Below are 21,888 nucleotides of genomic sequence, written 5' to 3' on the forward strand. Positions count from 1 at the left end.
AATATCGTTATCACTTCCGGTTTTTAATTAAAGTACTTTTTATGAGGTTTGAACATTAAAAGGACGTATTTGATATGGATTTTATAAATGAAATTAAAAATGGTTATTGCAACAGTACTTTTTGATTTTTTTCAGACAAAAATACTGTATATATTTTTCTGAATGTTCGTACTCAATCTACTTCGATCCTTTAAAATTGCTAGGCTATGATATCCGTATATGTTTTGCTGGTGCTTATTCCTCTCAGTTTACTCAGCTGGAAGTGTTCATACTTTATGACTTTTTACAATCATAGTAAGCTTATTTCATTTTATGAAACATGACAGAAAATAAAGCTTGACGCGAGTGATGCAATGATTTGTCATATTAATTCGCGAGGAGTTGTACCACTTTTGGTCCATATGATTAAATGTTCAGTTGTTTTACAAAGCTTAAATTGACACAGTTTGTTGATTCTTTGACTTGTCTAAGAGTATCTGCAGCATATCCAGTATGTTATTGTTATCTGATCAATAACTTGAGGAGCCTTTGTCCAAACATCACCAAATTTGGTCAAAATGTGTATGGACATATGAATGCTCTAGGACAAGTTTACTAACCGGACATATGGCTCTAGTCACTTGAGATCCTGAGTTAGAGCCATTTAATTATAATAAAATCTCGAATCGGTCTTGTCTGAGCAATACCTTTAGAATCCTGTGTCCAATCATCACTAAATTTGGTCAGAATGTGTATGGCATAATATGTCTGACATGTTCGATAACCAGCTAGGGTCAAATAAGATTAAATTGCCTTTTGATTATAGAAATTATGTAATATTGGTCTAATGTCCAATCAATTACTTTAGAAGCCTTTGTCCAATCATTACCAAATTTGGTCAGAATGTGTATTTGTGAATTATTTCTTGGACAAAGTCGTTCACCAGCCATATTGATTGAGTCCTTCAAGAGTTATCATCCTTTAATTATAGAAAAGACCTAAAATCTGTCTTTAGGTCAGGTTTGTTTGCCAGCATTTTCGCCTCTTGTCATTTAAGAGTTATGACCCTTGAATTGGTGAAAACTGTATTGACAGGGTTGGCTCTCTACACTTTCAAGACTTAACATACAACAATTTCTCACCAAAATGAGTGTCCTTAAATTAAGAATGGCGTATATTGTAACAGTTGATGCTGTTAATTTTATCAACCTTTATATGTAATGAAAAAAACCACTGGCAAAAAAAGCCATTCACATTGCAGCATTTTCCAGAGTGATGAAACTTTACACGGATGTTATGCAGCATGTGAAGTTCTGGACTTGGGGTTTTGTGTGTGGCATGCCCAGCATATACAATGTTATGGCCCTTAAATTAGTTGAAAAAAGTAGCCTAGAGTATGGAATCTAGTGTCAAAGAATATGAGCAAGAGTGATAAACCTTTGAAGCAGCATGTCAAGTTGTGCACTGTGGTTTTTGTTTGTTGCTGCATATACTAGAGTTACTTGACTTAGTTAAAAAATAGTATATAGAGCATGCTATCTTGTGTCACCAACATCTCCAATTATATTAAGCAGCATGTAAAAGTGTGCACCTGGGGTTTTGTGTGTGGCTGCACATACTAGAGTTATGGCCCTTGACTTAGTTAAAAATAGCCCAAAGAGCATGAAATTGTGTGTCACACATATCTCTAATTATGTTATTAAAGCAGCATGTAAAAGTGTGTACCTGGGGTTTTGTGTGTGGCTGCACCAAGTATGTGCTGAGCTTTATTATCTCAAAAAGTATGAGACTGAGCAAGAGTGATGGAACTTAAAAGGAATGTTCAGTAGCATGTGAAATTTAGCACCTTTGGGTTTAGCTTGAGATTACCTGGAGTAAAAGTAGAGTTTGTCACTTATATAAAAATAGCATAAAAAGCATGAAATCTTGTGTCACTGCTATTGTGTTAAGGAAATGAGCCACAGACTCACAGTCATGAAACTTGAAATGACAACAAGCATGTGAAGTTGTGCATCTGGGGTTTTGTTTGTGGTTGTGACTAGCAGAGTTATGGCCCTTGACTTATTTGAAATTAGGCCTAGAGAGCATTCAATTTAATGTATTTGAGTGAGAGTTATAAACCTTCACGAAATGTTGGTCTGCATGTTATGTTAATCAGCATGTGAATTTGTGCACCTGGGGTTAAGGTCCCTCTTAATCTAAATAAAAAAAGGGTTTTAACTTTTATCTTAAGTTTGTATTGTTCTATAGGTTAACATATGGTATGCAGATATATTTGAGGCAGAAAGTTTAGTGTGTGTTTTTTTGCCACAACTCTTTCAATGGCAAAAGTTACTGGTTATTTCGATGCAAAAGTATCCACTTTGATGGAATAATGGCTATTGCTTTGTGACATTAGCAGGAAGACTGGGAGCATGATCTGGTCCAATGCAAATGTTTTTACTTCTTGTGTTTTTGATTTATTAAAGTTTGATTTCATGTTCTCCTAAGTTTAAAAATTAATGTTTTATTCAACATCAAACATTAGATTGCAACATGATAATTATGTTATACTATTACGGTATGTATGTTTTATATTGAAACAGATTAAAACGAAAGCAGAGTTTATCATTTTTCTTGTATTTACTGCTTTTCAGCTGGTTATCAAACCAAGTATGATGTAACAGCAATTTAACTTGCCAACTTAAAAATATGACATCATCCACAAATTCTTGCTCCATGGGCTTAATTTGTATCAAATACCTGGTCACAGATATGTTCTGTTAGACTGTATTTTCATTTGATTATAAACAATTAATCTTTAACAGTTAGTTGAATTAAATCTTACTCATTTTAGATGCAGAGCCCATTTCTCCTGTCCGATTCCTCATAGCTCTCGTGGTGCCGATTCTCATCTCACAATGGAGCTTGAGAAGGCAGAGTCTGGACATATCTGGTGCAGTAGCAGGTTGGAAATCATTGTTTTTTAATGTTTTGTTCAGATTTGGTTTGCTTTATTTGTACAGTTACTTGTATTACTATGAAATGATCTTTCGCTATAAACTTATAACAGCCATACTGTCAATCCCATCACTTATGTCAATCTGTAAGAGGCTGTTTTAAATATTAACATCGTCTATTCCAGCTTGTGTCGTTGGCTTCATAATGACCATCAGTAACCTGGGCTTCTTTTCTGCGCTACTTTCATTCTTCATTGCGGGGTCCAAGGTTACAAAGTTCAGAGCACAACAGAAGAAATCAATAGAAGAGGATTTTAAAGAAGGTTTGAGAAAAGCAGTGATCCCTATGCCCCATTAAACTGTCTCAAATTCAGACATAGGACTTGAAACTGCAACTTACTTTCATTGTTACGCTTTCATTCTTGGTACTGCTTTTTCTTTGAAATATTACATTTCGAAAGATGTACGTTTATTTACAAGTCATTATATTTGGTAAAAATGAAATTGATCTTTTGTCTTTTAAAAAGGCTAGAATGTGTTTCTGAGAAATGATCTTTTATTAATTATGCCCCCCTTCGAAGAAGAGGGGTATATTGCTTTGCACAGGCATGTCGGTATGTCGGTCGGTCGGTCCGTCCGTAGACCAAAGCTTGTCCGAGTGATAACTCAACAATTCCTAGACGTATGGTCATCAAACTTGACATGAAGGTTGGGCCTGCCCGGTAGATGACCCCTATCGACTTTGGGGGTCATCAGGCCAAGGTCAATGTCACAGTAACCTTTAACGCAAAAAAGTTAACAAATCTTCCCCCACTGATATCTCAACAATGCCTGAACCTATGATCATTAAACTTGACATGGATGTTAAGTCTGACCAGTAGATTCATAGAGCCAAAGGTCAAGGTCACAGTGATCTTGAATGGTAAAAGGTTGTCTGAGTGATAACTCAACAATGCCTGAACCCATGGCCTTCAAACGTGACTTGGAGTTGCATCTGACTTGTAGATGACCCCTTATGATTTAAGGGGTCATCGGGTCAAAGGTCAAGGTCACAGTGACCTTGAACGAAAAAAACTTGTCTTGTGATAACTTGACAATGCCTGCACCCATGGCCCTCAAACTTGACATTTAGGTTTCCGGTGACCAGCTGATGACTCTGGATTTTGAGTTCATAGAGTCAAAGGTCATGACGGTCATAACACACTTTATCCTCACACTTTAACGGTCATAATCTTATAACAGCAACAAATCAGCTGTCATTTCGGTCCATGCATATTTCATTCAATTGTTCATATAATCCTGACAACATGGCGCTCAGGGGGGGCATAATGTTTGACAAACATCTCTTGTTTCTGTTGCTTTTTATCTGCAAAATTATTGGTGTGAATACATAAATAGCCAGTACTAAAAATGAACTTAAAGTTGGGGAATGGAAAAACACATTTACAACATTTAAAATGGATTTTAAGATTGAGTAAGATTTTCTAATCATACAAGCCCCAGGATATCTCTTGTTAGAGTTGTACATGTTTAGCTTAGAAAATGTAGGCTCTCCAGCAGTGTGCTGGAAAACTTGGAATTAAATACGAGCTTTTAGTTGAAGAAAGTAGGAATTTTTGGCAAAATAATGTACGAAAATAAGGTCTTCTGTACATCAGTTTGGGATTAATTTACAGCATTTTTTCATGTTAACAAATATATTTGAATCTCTTATACCCATCTCATCCTACCTAATAATGAAACTAAGCCCTGAACGATAGTTTAAAGTTGTTGAAAAGTCAGCCATCAGACCAAAAAATAAATCATAGTTTGTTACAAAAAAAATTAAGGCTTAAACAAGAAGTAGGAGAAAATAGGCCTTTTCTAAAAGTAGGAACGCTTGAGAGCCTGTAATATGAAAGCATGCTTGGCTGGCAAGTTCTACCGCTTGACTGGCCTCATACTTTCCTGAGCCTATGACTTCACATTCTTTAGCAAATTCTGTATGAATATTATAGCCCATTTAAATGGTTGAGTATAACAGGGCTAAAATTACATTCAACTATTTTTACATACCCAGAAAGGATTTAAACTGTGGCATCCATAGGAATGGTAGTTACTACCTACCTACCAACTCCCCAAGAGACCAGAATGTGCACCCTCCTGCCTTTAAAGAATTAAATGCTTAAGATAATCAAATATTTCTTTTGTTTTTATTAAAACTTGAAAAATGATTATGAATTTAAACAATCTTAACATTTTGCAGTTAAAAACCTAATATAACTCCAAATAAGCACAATTTATTTCATATTCTATGAAATTTATAATTAAATTAATTATTATGACTGCCCGATACAATATGTGCCCTTTTGTCATTCAGCACCCTGTCCCTTTTCATAAGCCCCACTGTCCTTAAAACCTGGCTAAAACCCTAGTGTCTGAAATTACAGGTCTCCATGTGGGCAGAAAGGTGCTTCTAAAAAAGGACAAGATGCAGCACCCTCTCATAACGCTCTAGCTAAAACCCTAGACACAAATAAATAAATAGTTTTTATAATGACCATAGTTTTTATAATGATCTACCAACTCCCCAAAATATCCCCAACCCAAGGCCTTGTAACCCTACCAACTCCCCAAAATACCCCTTACCCAAGACATTACCCTACCAACTCCCCAAAATACGCCTTACCCAAGACATTTCCCTACCAACTCCCCAAAATACCCCTGACCCAAGGCCTTACACTACCAACTCCCCAAAATATCCCCAACCCAAGGCCTTGCCCAACCAGCTCCTCAAAATATCCCCAACCCAAGACCTTACCCTACCAACTCCCCAAAATACCCCATACCCAAGACATTACCCTACCAACTCCCCAAAATATCCCCGACCCAAGGCCTTACCCTACCAACTCCCCAAAATACCCCCGACCCAAAGCCTTACCCTACCAACTCCCCAAAATACCCCCAACTCAAGGCCTTGGCCAACCAACTCCCCAAAATATCCCTGACCCAAGGCCTTACCCTACCAACTCCCCAAAATACCCCCAACTCAAGGCCTTGCCCAACCAACTCCCCAAAATATCCCCAACCCAAGGCCTTACCCTACCAACTCCCCAAAATACCCCATACCCAAGACATTACCCTACCAACTCCCCAAAATATCCCCAACTCAAGGCCTTACCCTACCAACTCCCCAAAATACCCCATACCCAAGACATTACCCTACCAACTCCCCAAAATATCCCCGACCCAAGGCCTTACCCTACCAACTCCCCAAAATACCCCTTACCCTAGACATTACCCTACCAACTCCCCAAAATATCCCCACCCCAAGGCCTTACCCTACCAACTCCCTAAAATACCCTTGACCCAAGACATTACCCTACTAACTCCGCAAAATACCCCCAAGCAAGTCTTTTTTATCCTCTCCAGTGGTCTTTTTTTTCCAATTTTCATGACAAAATGAAATTGGAAGTAAAACAAACAAACAAAAAACTGGGGTAAGGCCAACCTTAGTATTTTTTCCTTGTGAACCTGTCACAGTTAACTGTTTTTCAGGTGGACAGCGCAACTGGATCCAAGTTTTCTGCAATGGCGGGATAGCTGCGCAGCTTGCCTTCCTGTATCTGCTGGAAGTAGGCTGCACGGAGAAGCTGATTGATTTCGAACGCTACTATATAGCCTCATGGCTCAGTATTGCCGTTATGGGGTCGCTCTGCTGTAGCTGTGGCGATACGTTCTCATCCGAGATTGGATCAGTGTTTGGAAAGTCCAAGACAGCTTGGCTCATAACTACATTTCAGTCTGTTCCCAAAGGTACTGAACTGCTAACATCAACAGCCAGTTATATAAAACTAAAAGATAAATGTTCCACAGGTAATCATTGAATTGTTTGGTTAATATGAATTATTGGATAAATAAAACCAAAAATAAACATGTTGGATAGCTGACCCAACCAAAAATAAACATGTTGGATAGCTGACCCAACCAAAAATAAACATGTTGGATAGCTGACCCAACCAAAAATAAACATGTTGGATAGCTGACCCAACCAAAAATAAACTTGTTGGATAGCTGAACTAACCAAAAATAAACTTGTAAGCTTTATGCAATTGGCTTTAACAATTGGTCAGATATTACTTTTGCTGGTCTAGAATGGAAGACATGTAATTAAGCAATATATCACACAACTTAGGGTTATATAGGACTGGCTAGTCAGTCAACTGACCCTTCAGTCCATTATACACCTTCAGAAGCTAACTGGTTATTCCTTATAATTACACCATATGGCTTATGTTGTGTGTCCTTAATTCTTTCTTTGCACTACCATTCAATATGTTTAAAAGGGCTTTTGATGTGTTTTATTGAACCTGGGCTATGTTTTCTTGCAGTTTTTCCCTGTTGTGAAAATCGCAAAGCGGCACAGTTTTATGTCTTCAGCGGTACATATGAATTTTTTGACAGGTCTGGACTGGCTGAAATAGTGTATGAATCACTCCTATCATAAAGCTGGATTTTCATTAAAATACAGTGACATATACGGTTATACCGTCTATCAACCTTATAGAATATTTTACAAAGAAGGAACTTATTAAGGTAAAATACGTAATAATATTGAGAAAATCACACAAAATCATTTTTTTTCTTTTTAAACTTTTATATCAAACTGTTTGGGCACCTTCATCATCTTTATGCTGACTTCTATTGTCTGAAGGAATTTTAAATAACTTTGCACACATTTTTTTACCATTATTGATAGAAGATCAGGAAGTTTCAGGTACCAATTAAGCGATATTTGTTATCGAAACGCTGGCCAGCTCTGTGGACTGGCATATTATCTCACACTGATGACCAGTTCATTTTTTTTTGAGGAATTAAATGGAGGGATATCAAATATAGAAACACTTGGCAGGACTTTGTACTGGAAGTTGTCTTGACCTGATATCTAACACTGATGACCGATTCATTGTGTAATTTCAGGAACTAATGGTGGGATATCAGTTATAGGCACACTAGCCAGTTTTGTAGGTGGGGCTGTTGTGAGCGTGGCTTTTTACCTCACACTTGTTCTTGTGGCCAATGAGGACTACCTTACCTCGTCCCCGCCCCAGTGGCCCCTAATATTCGTGGGAGGAATGTGTGGATTGCTTGGGTCAATAATTGACTCATTCCTAGGGGCAACTTTGCAATACTCAGGTAATCTGTCACCTTTACTGAGCCTTATGGCATACTTTCTGTTATGCTCTTTAGGGCAGTATAAAGGAACAAAAGCCTTGTTATTATTGATGTTGGTTTTAACTTTCATCTTTGTGTAAAAATATTTATGTTTGCCACAATTCAAACTTGTGTTGATCTAAATTTTATTCATAAAGCTTGATAAAAATGCTAACAAATATGTAGCAACTCTCAAAGATCTCCCTTTGTAAAATGTTGAGTTATGTCCCTTGACATATTGAGAATAGCTTATTAATTTGGCATGTCACCAAGGTTTTGTTTTATGACATATTTGGTATCATATTGGTTTGTATATTTTTTACAGGTTATGACAAATCAAGTGGCCGAATAGTGAATAAGCCAGGACCAAGCGTGGAGCATATATGTGGGACAGTGTTTCTTGATAATCACAGTGTAAACCTCGTTGCTTCCCTTTCCACTGCCTTACTGGCTCCCCGCATTGCATTCATGGTGTGGACACACTTCACATAGCTGGGAAAAGATTGAGTTCGAAATTCACATAATAAACTTTATTGTCCTTCATGTTGACATCAGTGTACACCTAGTTGCTTGCCTTACCACTGCCGTACTCGCTCCAAGCATTCCATTCATGGTGCAGACACACTTTACGTAGCTGGGAACTGGCAAATTAGCATGGCAAGAAATTGTGTTGCTCTAAAGGTTGAGATTGGATTTAGTATTCACATTCACATGATGACCGTAATTGTCCTGCGTTTTTTTTATACTGAATGTAAGCATTCCCACTTAGCTTAAATTTTCCAAGGCTCAAAGTACTTGTATCTTTGCTGGTTCCTAGGAGTGCGAGCCAACGGGGTTCAACTGTTGTAAAGTTGCTACATTTCAATCCTTTTAAATGGGTCAAATTGAAGAAATAATGTATTTGTTTATATTAACGAAGATAAAAACAATTTACTTGTTGCATAAGGTCCCCTAATGTTTCTGATCTAAGTGTTGTAAATTAAAAAAAATTGTTTAAAAGTTCCCTTAATCTAAAGAAAATTTTGAGTCTCGTCAACTCTTTCTAGCACTCTGGATAGGCATTTCCTGTGATGTCAGCTGTGCTGGAAACTTTCATCTGGCACCTCTCCATGCCAGATGAGGCACGCACTGTGGCGTAATACTTTTAATTTCTTTTATTATATACTTAAAGTAACTTTATATAACCATAATTAAGAGATTTCAATAGATGAGTTCCATAAACATTAACTTTGCAAAAATATATCTTTATAACAAAACAAAATAACCGTGATATCGAAGGAACTAGTGAATACAAATGACTGCGTCATGACATCAGTCAAAATCAGGTGCCCTAGCTTGTGTCAGATATTTCTATCCTGAACAAGAACACAGAATGACAGATATTGTAATTCTAATATAATTATGTTAACAGTGTTAGTACTGGGTTACAGTATTATAGTCTGTGACATATCCATGCCTCAGTGGCCCAGTGGTTAAGACCTGGATCAAAACAGCTGTCAAAGGATCACATCCTGTTGGTTATTATATGTTCTCCCATGGTTAATAGAGATATGTCAGTGAGTATTAATTCGATATTTATCACTGTTTTGAACGTATCTCTGTTTTAAAATCTAAGCCCATTTTGATGCACAGATCAACCATCAGTGTGCACACGGATGAGACACAATTTCAATGACTTCTTTTCCAAAATAACGTTCCTTTTGCATACAATTTGGTGCGCAATTCTGAAAAACTACAATAAAATTTATTTTCTTTTTTTATTTATGAAAAATTGTTTTAGTGTACATTTGCAAAATTTTTCACCATCGTGAACCTCAAAAGTAAATATTTCTTTTTAAGGTAAATATAGTTTTTTGTGCTCACCCCATGAAATAGATTGCATATTACACTGAAAACAAACAATTATCCTCTATCTTACATTTTCTCTTTTAATGTTTTTAGCTTTTTGGGTTTATTGTACTTCTTACTTTGGTAATTGTAAATGTATTACAATTTTTCAAAAATAGTTAATATATTATCACTTCAATATCACTTATATATTAGCCTTTAATTTCTTGTTCTTCATTTCAAACACACTGCTATAAATATTGTGTAACTGTTCTATTGATGAATTTCAAAATTCTTGTAACAAATCTTCAGAAATCTTTCATCTAAAGACCCCAAACAGTTAGTTATTAATGAAATATGCCTTTTTAATAATATAGTGGATAATTGTTTTAAGTGTAAGATCATAATATAATTCACTGAGAAAAGCACCAAAAGCTGCATTTCACATTAGCTGTTTTCTTTTGGTATTTACAAGGTGAAACATATTACAATCTAACACTGAAGCAAACACTTTTTCTTTTTACTATGCGCCTAAAACGGATATTTATGACAATTAATTGTTGTTTAAGCTCAGCAAATTGTATGGGAACATAATATTATTTCGGAAACTATGCCGTTGAATTTGTGTCCCGGCTCTCACTTAAAGTAATGTATCTCATGTATGATAAAATAGAGAAAAAAAGAAAATTGTCGAAAACTGACATAAACTTGGCATCGATGTGTACAATGCATTGAGACTTACTAACTGAACTACCACATAGTTTACAATTTATTTAAGTTTAGCAGTTATTTCATATTTTTCCATTAAAAAAGATTACTGGGTATGTCTACCAGGTAGAATTCATTCCTTATGCGTGATTTGCTGTGTTCGGTGTTATCACGTGATATTACCGAGGTAGGTGTATAGCTTAATTATGTCACCCGATTAGAATAAGCCTTTCTAGCGCAGTGAGTAAGACGCTGGCCTACAATTTTGGCGACGTGGGTTCGAACCCGGTCTCTGACACAATTTTCTTTTTTACATTTGGTACTTTTTAGCTCTACTGGCCAAAAGCCAGAAGAGCTTATGCGATGGTAATATGTACGTAGTATGTGCGTCCGCGCGGTCATGCGTTCGTGCGTCTGTAAACAATTGCTTGTGAACACAATACAGTCTTCAGTTTTGATTGTAACTCGATGAAACTTGTACAGTATATAGATATCCATTAGAGCTCGGTTCCTTTCAAAAACCAGCCAGATCCGTCCATAAATGCCTAGATTATGGGCCATGAAAGTTTTAAAGAAATGCTTTCTATTTTTAGCCAGGTCTGCATAAGCGAATTCTATTTTTAGCCAAGTTTACATGTACATGTAAATTCAACTCTAGAGTTAAGGGAGACAATTTGCAAGTCTAGGATTTTAAGAGACAATTTGCTTTTTGCTTCTGCAGTTGATTTTGTGAATTACTCTGCCTTGTTCTTGTTGAAAGCCCAAAGGCCATTTTTTAGCTTTAAGTTCTGTAGTTTGCACATTCATCTTAACAAAATTGGTTGTGAATGTTTAAGTTATGCACCTGGTGTCATTACTGGCCACACCCAGGGTTCACAGGTTTGGTAAACATAAATCTGGAAAGGTTTGAAAATCTTTTTGTGTGTTCGTGCATCCATCTCAGCACAATTGATTGTGAATGTTTGTTCAAATGTTTGATCGATGTTGTCCTAGGATGCCCTTGACTTTGACCCTTTGGCCAACTTTTTTTAACTTTTAAAACTACAAAAAATTTTACTATGAGTACAGTTTTGAAAGCATTTTTTTTTATCAGATGACTTTTACTTGGCACATATTAAAATAGTTCATGCAACTAATCTGCTTACAATACTTTCTGGGCTCAGATGTTGAACGTGCTACGTTTTCAGGTAACCCAAACACAAAACATAAAGTATATGTCTGTTGGCTTTTACCCATACATACATGCTCTGGATTGATATGACCACAAAAGCCATGCCAGTAGAGCATAGGCCCTTTTGGGCCTCTTGTTTTTACAATTATGATATCAAAGCATGACACATTCTATTAGATAATTGTCCTGAGATTCATAATTGTCCTGAGATTCGTTACAGAAAAAAACTTTTTTTGGTGCCAATCTGTGACACAGTCCCTTTAAGTGCATGCTGACGTTTGATTTGAAATTGACTATTCTACTCGCCCCGGCGTCAGCATCCAGTTTAAATTATAGTGCAAGTTTGCATTTTCACTTATTTAACTCCAATACCCTCCATTTCATTCATTTTATACTTTACAAACTCTTCCTATGTATAAAGTTTGGTCAAGAGACCTTTCATTTGATTGCATTTTGGGGCCCTGGGAGTCACTGTTAAAGTGAGTGAAAAGGACGTTTATCCAACTAAATAATAAATACAAGTTTGACATCCTCGTAACATATTATTCACGACTAGCATATTGGGCGTCCAAACAACCGCCATAAGTGTAACAGCTGCCGACGCCCAATGTTACGGTATTATAGACAAAGTTGTGTATAGTTGAGTGCTCTTGTAATTTCACTGTTAAATCTCCATTAACCATCGGAAAGCATATGATAAAATGGCTTGATTAGCTTGTTAATTGTAATGTTGATTATGATTTCCTTTGAAATAAAAGTATGAACGCAACTTTGGTGCATCTTCTTGGGAATTCATTCCGTTTACATTGTTTTTATGTGCTACATTTTTATGTACATATACATGGACTTTGTTATTGATATTAATAACGTTAATGCTGTAATGATATTATGAGTTACCATTTTTTGTTTTGTTATTGTTCTTGGCCTGGGCCGATAAGTTTTGTTTTCGGTCACCAAGTCAGACAAGAGGGTTTTCCCATCTGATTTCCTCCTCGACAAAAGACCACACTCTCATGCAACATCATGCCTAGGAGAGTGACTTAGCAACTGTTATATAATTTTTTTAAAATACATGGAAAATAAATGGTAGTTTAAACTATTAAAGAAAGCTCAGAATATCTGATAACAAAGTAACACATTTAGCTGCTTGAAATTCTTCTGAAAATGTGATGTGTGATACAAGAACATGTAAAGCTACATGTAATAGATAGATATCCTGTTACAGTGGGGTTTGAATTGTTTTTAAACTTTTTTACTTTTACACTTGTGCTTGTAGGTGTGTTGATTTTCACATAAATCACTTTTGTGTTATTATAATTTTTGAAATGCACTTTTTTAACCTGGTTTTTACATAATTATTGAAACCTGGTTATAAAAATGATGTATGTCATTGTTCGGGCAATGTGGGCAGCTTCAAACTCACCTATGAAACTGACTAAATTAGTTAAGGTTGACATATCTTAACCAAAATTTATATAAAGGAAGAGATTAAGGATATCTTACATGGGATTTGTTTTGGACCCCTAGGGTCAATGTCATTGTTACTAAAAAAAGAAAACGATTGAAACAGAATAACTTCAGTTAGAGTAGACACATCTTGACCAAACTTCACATATGGGAACATTATTGATATCTTTCATTGGATTGTGTTTGGGATCCAGAGGGTCAAGGTCAGGGTCACTGTTACTAATACAGAAAAACGGTTGACACTGAATAACTTGAGTTAGGGTTGACATATCTTGACTAAACGTGGTATTTGTGAGTTTATGGAGACCTTTCATGGGACTTTGTTTGGTGCCCCAAGGGTCAAAGTTAAGGTCTACAACTAAAAATAGAAGAAAAAAAACAGTTGAAACTGAAAAAGTTAAGGTTGACATATCTTGTCCAAACTTCATAATAGGAAGAGTTTATGGATATCTATCATGGAATTGCATTTGTGGCCCCTAGGGTCAAGGTCAAGGTCACTAGCTGTTACTTCAAGTCGAAAATTGGTTAGTACTGAATAACTTTAGTAACATAAGATATATCTTGACTTATTATATTCAGGAAGAGTTTAAAGAGATTTTTTATGGGATTTTGTTTGCGGCCCCTTGGGTAAAGATCAAGATCACTGTAACTAAAAATAGAAAAAAATGGTTGAAATTGAATATAGTTAGTAAGGGTTGACATATCATGACTACACTTTATATTTTGAAAGAATTTATTGAGACTTTTCATGATATTGCATTTGGAGCCCCTAGAGTCAAGGCCACTTAAACTAAAAATAGAAAAATGGTTAAAACTGAATGACTTAAGTAAGGGTTGACATATCTTGACCAAACTTCATTTATAGGAAAAGTATATGGATATCTTTTATTGGATTGTTTTTGGGACCCTTAAGGTCATTGTTACTTACAATAGAAAATTGGTATGAACTGAATTACTTAAATGTTATTAGACATATTTTGACTAAACTTGGAATTTCGGAAAAGTTTATGGAGACCTTTCATGGGATTGTGTTGTCAGCCCCTGGGGTCAAGATCAAGATCACTGACTGTAACTAAAAATAGACAACAGTTGAAACTGAATACCTCCAGTTTTCTAAGGCTTGACAAATCATGACTAAACTTTATATTTAGGAAGTTTATGGAGACTTTTCATGGGATTGCGTTTAGGGCCCTTAGGGTCAAGGTCACTTAAACTAAAAATATAAACCGGTTAAAACTGAATTACTGAAGAAAGGGTTGACATAACTCAAACAAATTTCATTTATAGGAAGAGATTATGGATATATTTTATGGGATTGTGTTTGGAATCCCAAGGGTCAAGGTCACTGTTACTTATAATAGAATGTTGGTAAGTTCTAAATAACTTAGGGTTGACATATCTTGACTTAACATGGTAATTAGGAATAGTTTATGGAGACCTTTCATGGGATTGCTTTTGGGGCCCCTGGGGTCAAAATCAAGGTTACTGTTACAAAATATAAAAAAATGTTTGAAACTGAACAACTTTAGTTGACATATCGTGACTAAACGTTGTATTTAGGAAGAGTTTATGGTTGTCTCAGTGGGGCTTTTCTTGTCCTTGTATGACGAAATAAAGTTTGGCAAATCATTTAGGGTGTTAAACTAAGATACCGAAACGGCTGGATCCCTTTACCAAAATTAATATTAATATATGATCAAATATTGTATTGGAAGTCCACGATTTTGAATAGCGCTAGAAACACTTTTCAACAAAAGGCTTAAAGGTTAAGTTATCCTTATATTTGTGTACGAGTTCTTGTGGACGTGTGGTTTAGTTGTCAGTTTTCTAATTTTTCTTGACTGTACCGGCGTGACTGTTCGTTGCATGCCGACTTTAAAACCAAAATATTTGTTTGAAACTTATGTCTAATTTTTTCTGCAATTTCGGTATCAAAGAGTAAAATAGTTATAACTGAAGTGTTTTTAAATGAATTACGGGGGAAAATGTAGTTAGGGCCAAAACATAAGCTAATCCCCTTAAATGTGCACAATATTCAAACACGGTTAATGTAGTGCACAGAAAATATCCCACTTATACCGGCAACCTTACAAGGTTTATAAATGCAATATGACTACACCCAAAACAACAGGATGTGGTCCAGAATGCCTATATATCAGATTGAGAATGCTACTTCAGATTGATGTTTTGTTGATGGCTGAGTGATGCATATAGTTAATAGTTTATACTTTGAATTCAGTCTAAAAGTGAATACCTGCACTCAGAGAGAAAAAAAATCATAAATATCTGAGAGATTAAATATTTTTGGCTGAAACTAGAATTTACTGGCTTCCAAGGATGGATTCATTGAGAAATAAACAGTGTAAAATTGTGAGCGAGTTTTCTTAGGAGAGACAAGACTGCCTTTTTATTGTTTAAATAAATTGGGTTTGAACTGAATATTAAGGCAATTAATGATTGTCATATATGTGAAATGCTAGAAATGGCATTTTTTTCGATCTAAAGTGTTGTGTGTCTGTATTGAATGTATAGGGAAATTAATTAGTAGTGTGTAACACGTAGAGTTTCGCAACCTCTATTCAAAGAAAAGTTGTTTACCAGAATTCTAAATTGCATAAGTGCAACAGGGAATAATAAGAATGGAAAACTTAAATTACCGTACCTTCATAAGTCATTATGTACTTCATAACATTTCAACTATGTTGATACAAGGACTTAAATCAAGGTCCTGTTTAAAGCCATTTACTTAAGTTACTTAGAACTACTAAGAGTTTCTTAGAACTATTAAAAGATACTAAGAACTTTTAATAGATACTTTAAAGCATTAACAGATTGTATCAAGAAGTTTATAAGGGTTTTGTTTAAGAGCTATTCAAATAACTTTTGAGTTTATTCTTATAATACTGAGTGTAAAGTTTAATCAGAATTTGAACATCTCTGCAGATTGGTTGTATTGAAACCCCGTGGAAACGTGGCATCAGTATTGAATAGGTTTCAGTGCTGTACTATGGAGGGTCATATGATCAGAAAATGGAACAGCCAACAATAAAAATAAATATTAATTAAGAATGTTAAATAAGACAACAATACGTTTGATTAAAAAACCTTAATGAACAAACAATGGTACAAACTGATTAAAGAAAAAAGAAATATCAAGATGAAAACATTTATTCCTGAAAATATTGTGAATTTAAAAACTTTTCCGCAAAATTGTTTGCTGCCAACTTTTAAAGCTTTGCTTACAAACCTTAGGACTTTTAAACCTTAGGACCCGACTCATCAAAGCTCAAAAAAAGTTTCGGAGGACGTTTTATTTATTTTAAAATATTTAAAAATAATAATAATAAATGTGTACACTTGAAAACAATTAGAATTCATTACATTATAAAACAGTATCAATGATATAATGTAGGAATTGTGCGTAACCCAACCATGCAATAATCATGGCCATGACGTTTTTGTGAGACACTATCAGCCGACAAATGTAAAAGACAAAACTTTAAATCACATGGAAGGCTTCATTGTCAGATTGCCCCTAAGTCAAAATAGCTTCAAAGTCAAACTTTCCCATTTTGGTCAAATAGCCCCCATTGGAATATTGAAATTGGTCAAGTAGAAGTCCCTTAACACCCCTATTCTCTTCTCTTTTTTTGAGTTAAGGTATTTTCATGTTATTGTTGTGGGGTTTTTTCAAAACATATACCAACGTATTTCTGATTTGAAGTGATATTTACTGAAAAAGGTGTAGAAATATAGTTGCTTATTATGGTTTTTCATTTTGGCAACTGTGCTATCCACAGAAAAAATGGTGGTTTATTGTTTCATCTTAATATTTACACATACATATATATTGGTTACTTTTCCGTGTAGACCTGATACCATTTCAAATGCCACAAGGTTTAATTGGAACATCTCGTTCATTATCCAAGACTTGTGTGTCTTGAAGCAATTCGGAACATCTCTGCCATTTTCCATCGAAAACAACATTCGGAACACCTCTGCCATTTTCCATCGAAAACAACCTCGGATGTATGCCAGTACATCAGTGGAAGTACTACGTAAAATTTTAAATAAAAGTATTAATTATTTGTAGTGTTCAACATGTATTTTGTATATCTAAGATTAAAATGATTGCAAGTGAAGTGTATTATTGCATAAATAATTAGGATTCCCAAAGTAAAGTCACTAAATTTAACTGCTAAATTGAAATTACTTCGTGATCTACTTGCAGTGTTGTGAAATGTAAAGATTTCTGACATTGGAAAGTTTGTTTTTGATAGAAAATGGCTAAGTTCCGAAGGTCTCAAAGCCTGCCGGAGATGGCCGAGTTGTTACAATTGTCACAAGGTCATGTCAAGATGCCTTGCAAAACCATTCCAACACACAACCATTTTTTACAACAATGCCTTCCAATAGCACATAAAAATAAAGTACAATTAAAAAACTCATGAATATGTTCATAACACAAATAATTTATTATGCAAACTTCTTAGATGTAAAATGAAGAAATTATGCTTATACTCTTTCATTGTATAAGGGACCATATACATGTGTTTCTAAAAAAAACGCAAGAACATGATGGAAACAATTCTCCTTTTTTACATGTTAATGTTAACACATCTATAATATAGGGATAAATAAATGCTTTTACGGACACTGATCCTATTATGAAAAACAGACCCTAGCTCAACAATTTTAGTTAGGGGCGAAGGAAAAAAAAGAGGGGACAGGCGGGGGCGATAATCCAGTTGGCTCTGGCTATGACACAGTGAATCGACTTGGAAGCCAACATAGACAAGGTAGTGAGTGATCACCACAACCTGCCCCGCCATAAAGAGGGTGTACCGAGAAAAGGGGCGAAACACCCAGTGACAGATGGGAACTTGGCTTTGTAATCAGTACAGCTGTATCTTTACACCTTTATGGAGTTTTCAAATTCATTATTTAAATTCAATGTGATATCTTAATGTGTACCGATATGATCATGCCTTATCGTGTCCTTTCTCTGAACAACCTGATATAACAACTTGTCATCAAAGATTCTCATTTTTCAAGTTTTTCTATAAATACGCAAATACATGGAACAACTTAAGAATAAACTTCCTATCTGAATTTTACCAATTGGCATAATCATTAATCATTTATTTTATTACGTTATTACATTACAAAGTGCTTTAAGCATGACTGCTTCAACATTTTAAGCTGCACTCTCACAGATTGACAGTTTTGACATTTTTCGTCTCAAAATCAGTTTATTTTGGTAGAAATACATTCAATTTGATCATATAAGATAACTCACAATAGAACTGCTCTCAATTGTTTGGGAAACTGCCTAAAATTCCACTTGTAGTTAGTTTCACTTTAAGCCATAAAAAAATCAATTCTCTAACGCAATTATGAAAAACTGCGATCTTATCTTTTGTCAGGAATCTTGTAGACATATATACACAAAACAAGATTCATTCCAAGACAAAAAAGAAAAAGAAAAAAAGTTGTCAAAATGGTCAGACTGCAGCTTTAATAGAAATGGCAACACAGAAAACTGTCCACAATTTTTCTTGAAATTTTAACAACCATGAACACATAAATGTGTTCACAATTTTCCTTGGAGCCTTAACACATATGATCACAATTTTCCCTATTGGAAGCACAAACTGTGAGAGGAAAGAATTAACGTCCGCTGTCTCCATATCCAATGTCATAAACTTGCTAAAGATCGCCTCACATCTGCAACAAACACTAAAGAAATAGATGTGTTGTTAATTAAAAACTTAGTGATACAATTGTATAAATCAAGATATGTGTTATTATATACACAGTATCTATATACACAATATATATACATATTAATATATAATAACCCATTATTCTATTATGCTCGCAAATATACAACAAGCATTCTACTATTACAAATAGATGTAAATGGCAAAACGTAGTGTAAATTGGGGAAAACTGTAATTGAATGGAACACAAACAAATGCAGCTGCATAACCAGCAAATTATATAGCTATCAAACTATAAACAAGAATGCCCAGGAACTAATCCTAAAGCTTGTCTCAAGCATTTCATTAAAAAAGGGCATGATTGAACAATTGTTAGTCAGAGCAAGGACCATGCAAAACATGATTGAATTGATTCTAGCAAAATGTGTGCCAAGCTTAATTAATTTGGATATCATGTTGTTTCTACATTATGACAACAGTTTAACATTTGCTCCCCAGTGAGGACAATTATGCCAATGAGTGCTTTATATGAATTAGCATATTTTTCTACTATTTACTTGTGAAAATTGCAGTAATAATGAAATATTTCATAAATGTTTTTAAATTCCCTGGAGTTCAAAGTTTTCAGAAGTTTTGAATCAAACGTTTGAGAAATGGGCCCAGATTTCTGTAACTCCACCCACCTCCTGTACTGTGTGTCTGAGTCGACTGGATCCACTCCCTGCACAGGCTTACACTGGCAGATAAGCTCTGATGCCTGAAATGGATTAAATTAGTTTTAACAAGTGATACTTGAGTTACATTGGAAATAGTTCACAAATATATAATTCAACACCATGATTTGACCATTTACTCCATATTGTTAAACAAATGGTACAAAACAAATTGTCACTTATCAATATCATAGCAGTATCAAGTGATTATTTATCGCTTTATAACCACCAGTACATATAAGGCCATTGTTTGTTTTATACACCCGAACATTACCTCCATACCTCTCCTGATGACAGCGGGGGATAAACCAACCTAGGAAGCAACATGGTAGGCATATCTCAAGCTTGTGCTCATACCCCTGTGTCTTGCAGTTGTGATACACACTAACATTACCTCAACATCCTTCCTAATGCTGGTCTGGAGAAAATCAGCCTGGGAAGCCACATAGCAGGCATAGCTGGAGCTGGTTTTGTCCTCAACTAGCTCGAACCCCAGCTCTCAGATTGTTATACACCCCAGCCGTACCTCAATACCTCACCTGATGCTGGCCGGTATTAGAACAGTCTGGGAAGCCACACGGAAGGCATAACTGGAGGTGGTGTGGGCCTCAACTAGCTACCACAACAGGTCATGGGGCCCTCAAATGTAATATACAACATAACATAACCGCAATACCCCTCCGTATAATGGCCGGTGGAAGACCAGCCTTGGCAGCCAATGACAGGCATAGCTCAACCTTGTGTGGCCCTCCACTAGCTACTACTAAACAAATTAAGGCCCTTACATGTAATATACACCCCGTCATTACCTCAATACCCCTTCTTATGATGTCCCGGAGAATACCAGCCTTGGCAGCCACATAGCAGGCATAGCTGGAGCTGGTGCGAGCCTTAAATAGCTACCACAACAGTTCATGGGGCCCTCACATGTAATATACACCCCGACATTACCTCAATGCCCCTCTTTATGATGGCCGGGGGAAGAGCAGCCTTGGCAGCCAGGCATAGCTCGAACTGGTGTGGCCCTCCACTAACTGATAGAGGAATACTAACTCTTCGCCATTATGCAAGCTCTCTAAGGTCGAAAAGAAATGGAACAATACAACTATTACTCCATTATCAAATGTATCACCCTGGAGAGTGATGTTTGGATAATCTTATTAAGTAGGTGCTCTACATATCTTTTAAGCTAAAAATATTGTTCAACCTTAAGGTGAAAATTTAATCACAAAAAATAAAAGATTATGACAGACATTGGCATGGATTCCTTTCTTTTAATCATAACTGAATGAGTAACAGGTCAGGTTGAAAACATGTTTTAAAAGTATAACTAGAACTCCGCGAATCGGATGTGTCGCCTGACGAATTATTTACTGTCGACATTATAGCTGTTAGATTGGCATTTTATTCATTTATAGACAATGATGTTGCCATTTACATTTCAAGTGTAGGTGGCATTTGAACCCTCAATCAGATATACCTACGGAATAAGTTTCAGGTTGAAACCTCCTATAGTTTACGAGATATGCCACGGACAAAACCTAAGCAAGAAAATTAACAAAGGGCAATAACTCTAAAATATGGCAGCAAGAGTAACGGTTCTTGTGCACTGCACTTGCCCTCAATGAGATCTATCTAGCTATGAAGTTTCAAGTTGATACCTCTTATATTCTTCAAGATATGCCCCGGACAAAACTTTAAGCATGAAAATTAACAAAGGGCCATAACTTTAAAACTAAGAAAGCAAGAGTTACTGTTATTGTGCACTTGCACTCAATGAGATATATCTAGCTATGAAGTTTCAAGTTGATACCTCTTATATTCTTCAAGATATGCCCCGGACAAATCTTTAAGCATGAAAATTAACAAAGGGCAATAACTTTAAAACTAAGAAAGCAAGAGTTACTGTTATTGTGCACTGCACTTGCGCTCAATGAGATCTGTCTAGCTATGAAGTTTCAAGTTGATACCTCTTATATTTTTCAAGATATGCCCCGGACAAAACTTTAAGCATGAAAATTAACAAAGGGCAATAATTTTAAAACTAAGAAAGCAAGAGTTACTGTTATTGTGCACTGCACTTGCCCTCCATGAGATCTATCTACATATGAAGTTTCAAGTTGATAACTCTTATATTCTACAAGATATGCCCCGGACAAAACTTTAAG

At 35.6% G+C, this 21,888-nt stretch overlaps 1 protein-coding gene across 1 annotated transcript; it reads left to right on the forward strand.

The window, feature by feature from the left end:
* The first annotated feature begins 183 nt into the window (after window positions 1-183).
* Window positions 184-15,655, forward strand: LOC128214650 (transmembrane protein 19-like). Its single transcript, XM_052921217.1, has 6 exons — window positions 184-294; window positions 2,816-2,926; window positions 3,104-3,241; window positions 6,456-6,713; window positions 7,878-8,093; window positions 8,437-15,655. Exons 1-6 carry the CDS (start codon window positions 207-209, stop codon window positions 8,601-8,603), a joined length of 978 nt encoding a protein of 325 aa, XP_052777177.1. The 5' UTR covers window positions 184-206; the 3' UTR covers window positions 8,604-15,655.
* Window positions 15,656-21,888: the final 6,233 nt, after the last annotated feature.

This window comes from Mya arenaria, chromosome 13 (assembly GCF_026914265.1).
Source record: "Mya arenaria isolate MELC-2E11 chromosome 13, ASM2691426v1".
Classification (NCBI taxonomy): Eukaryota; Metazoa; Mollusca; class Bivalvia; order Myida; family Myidae; genus Mya; species Mya arenaria.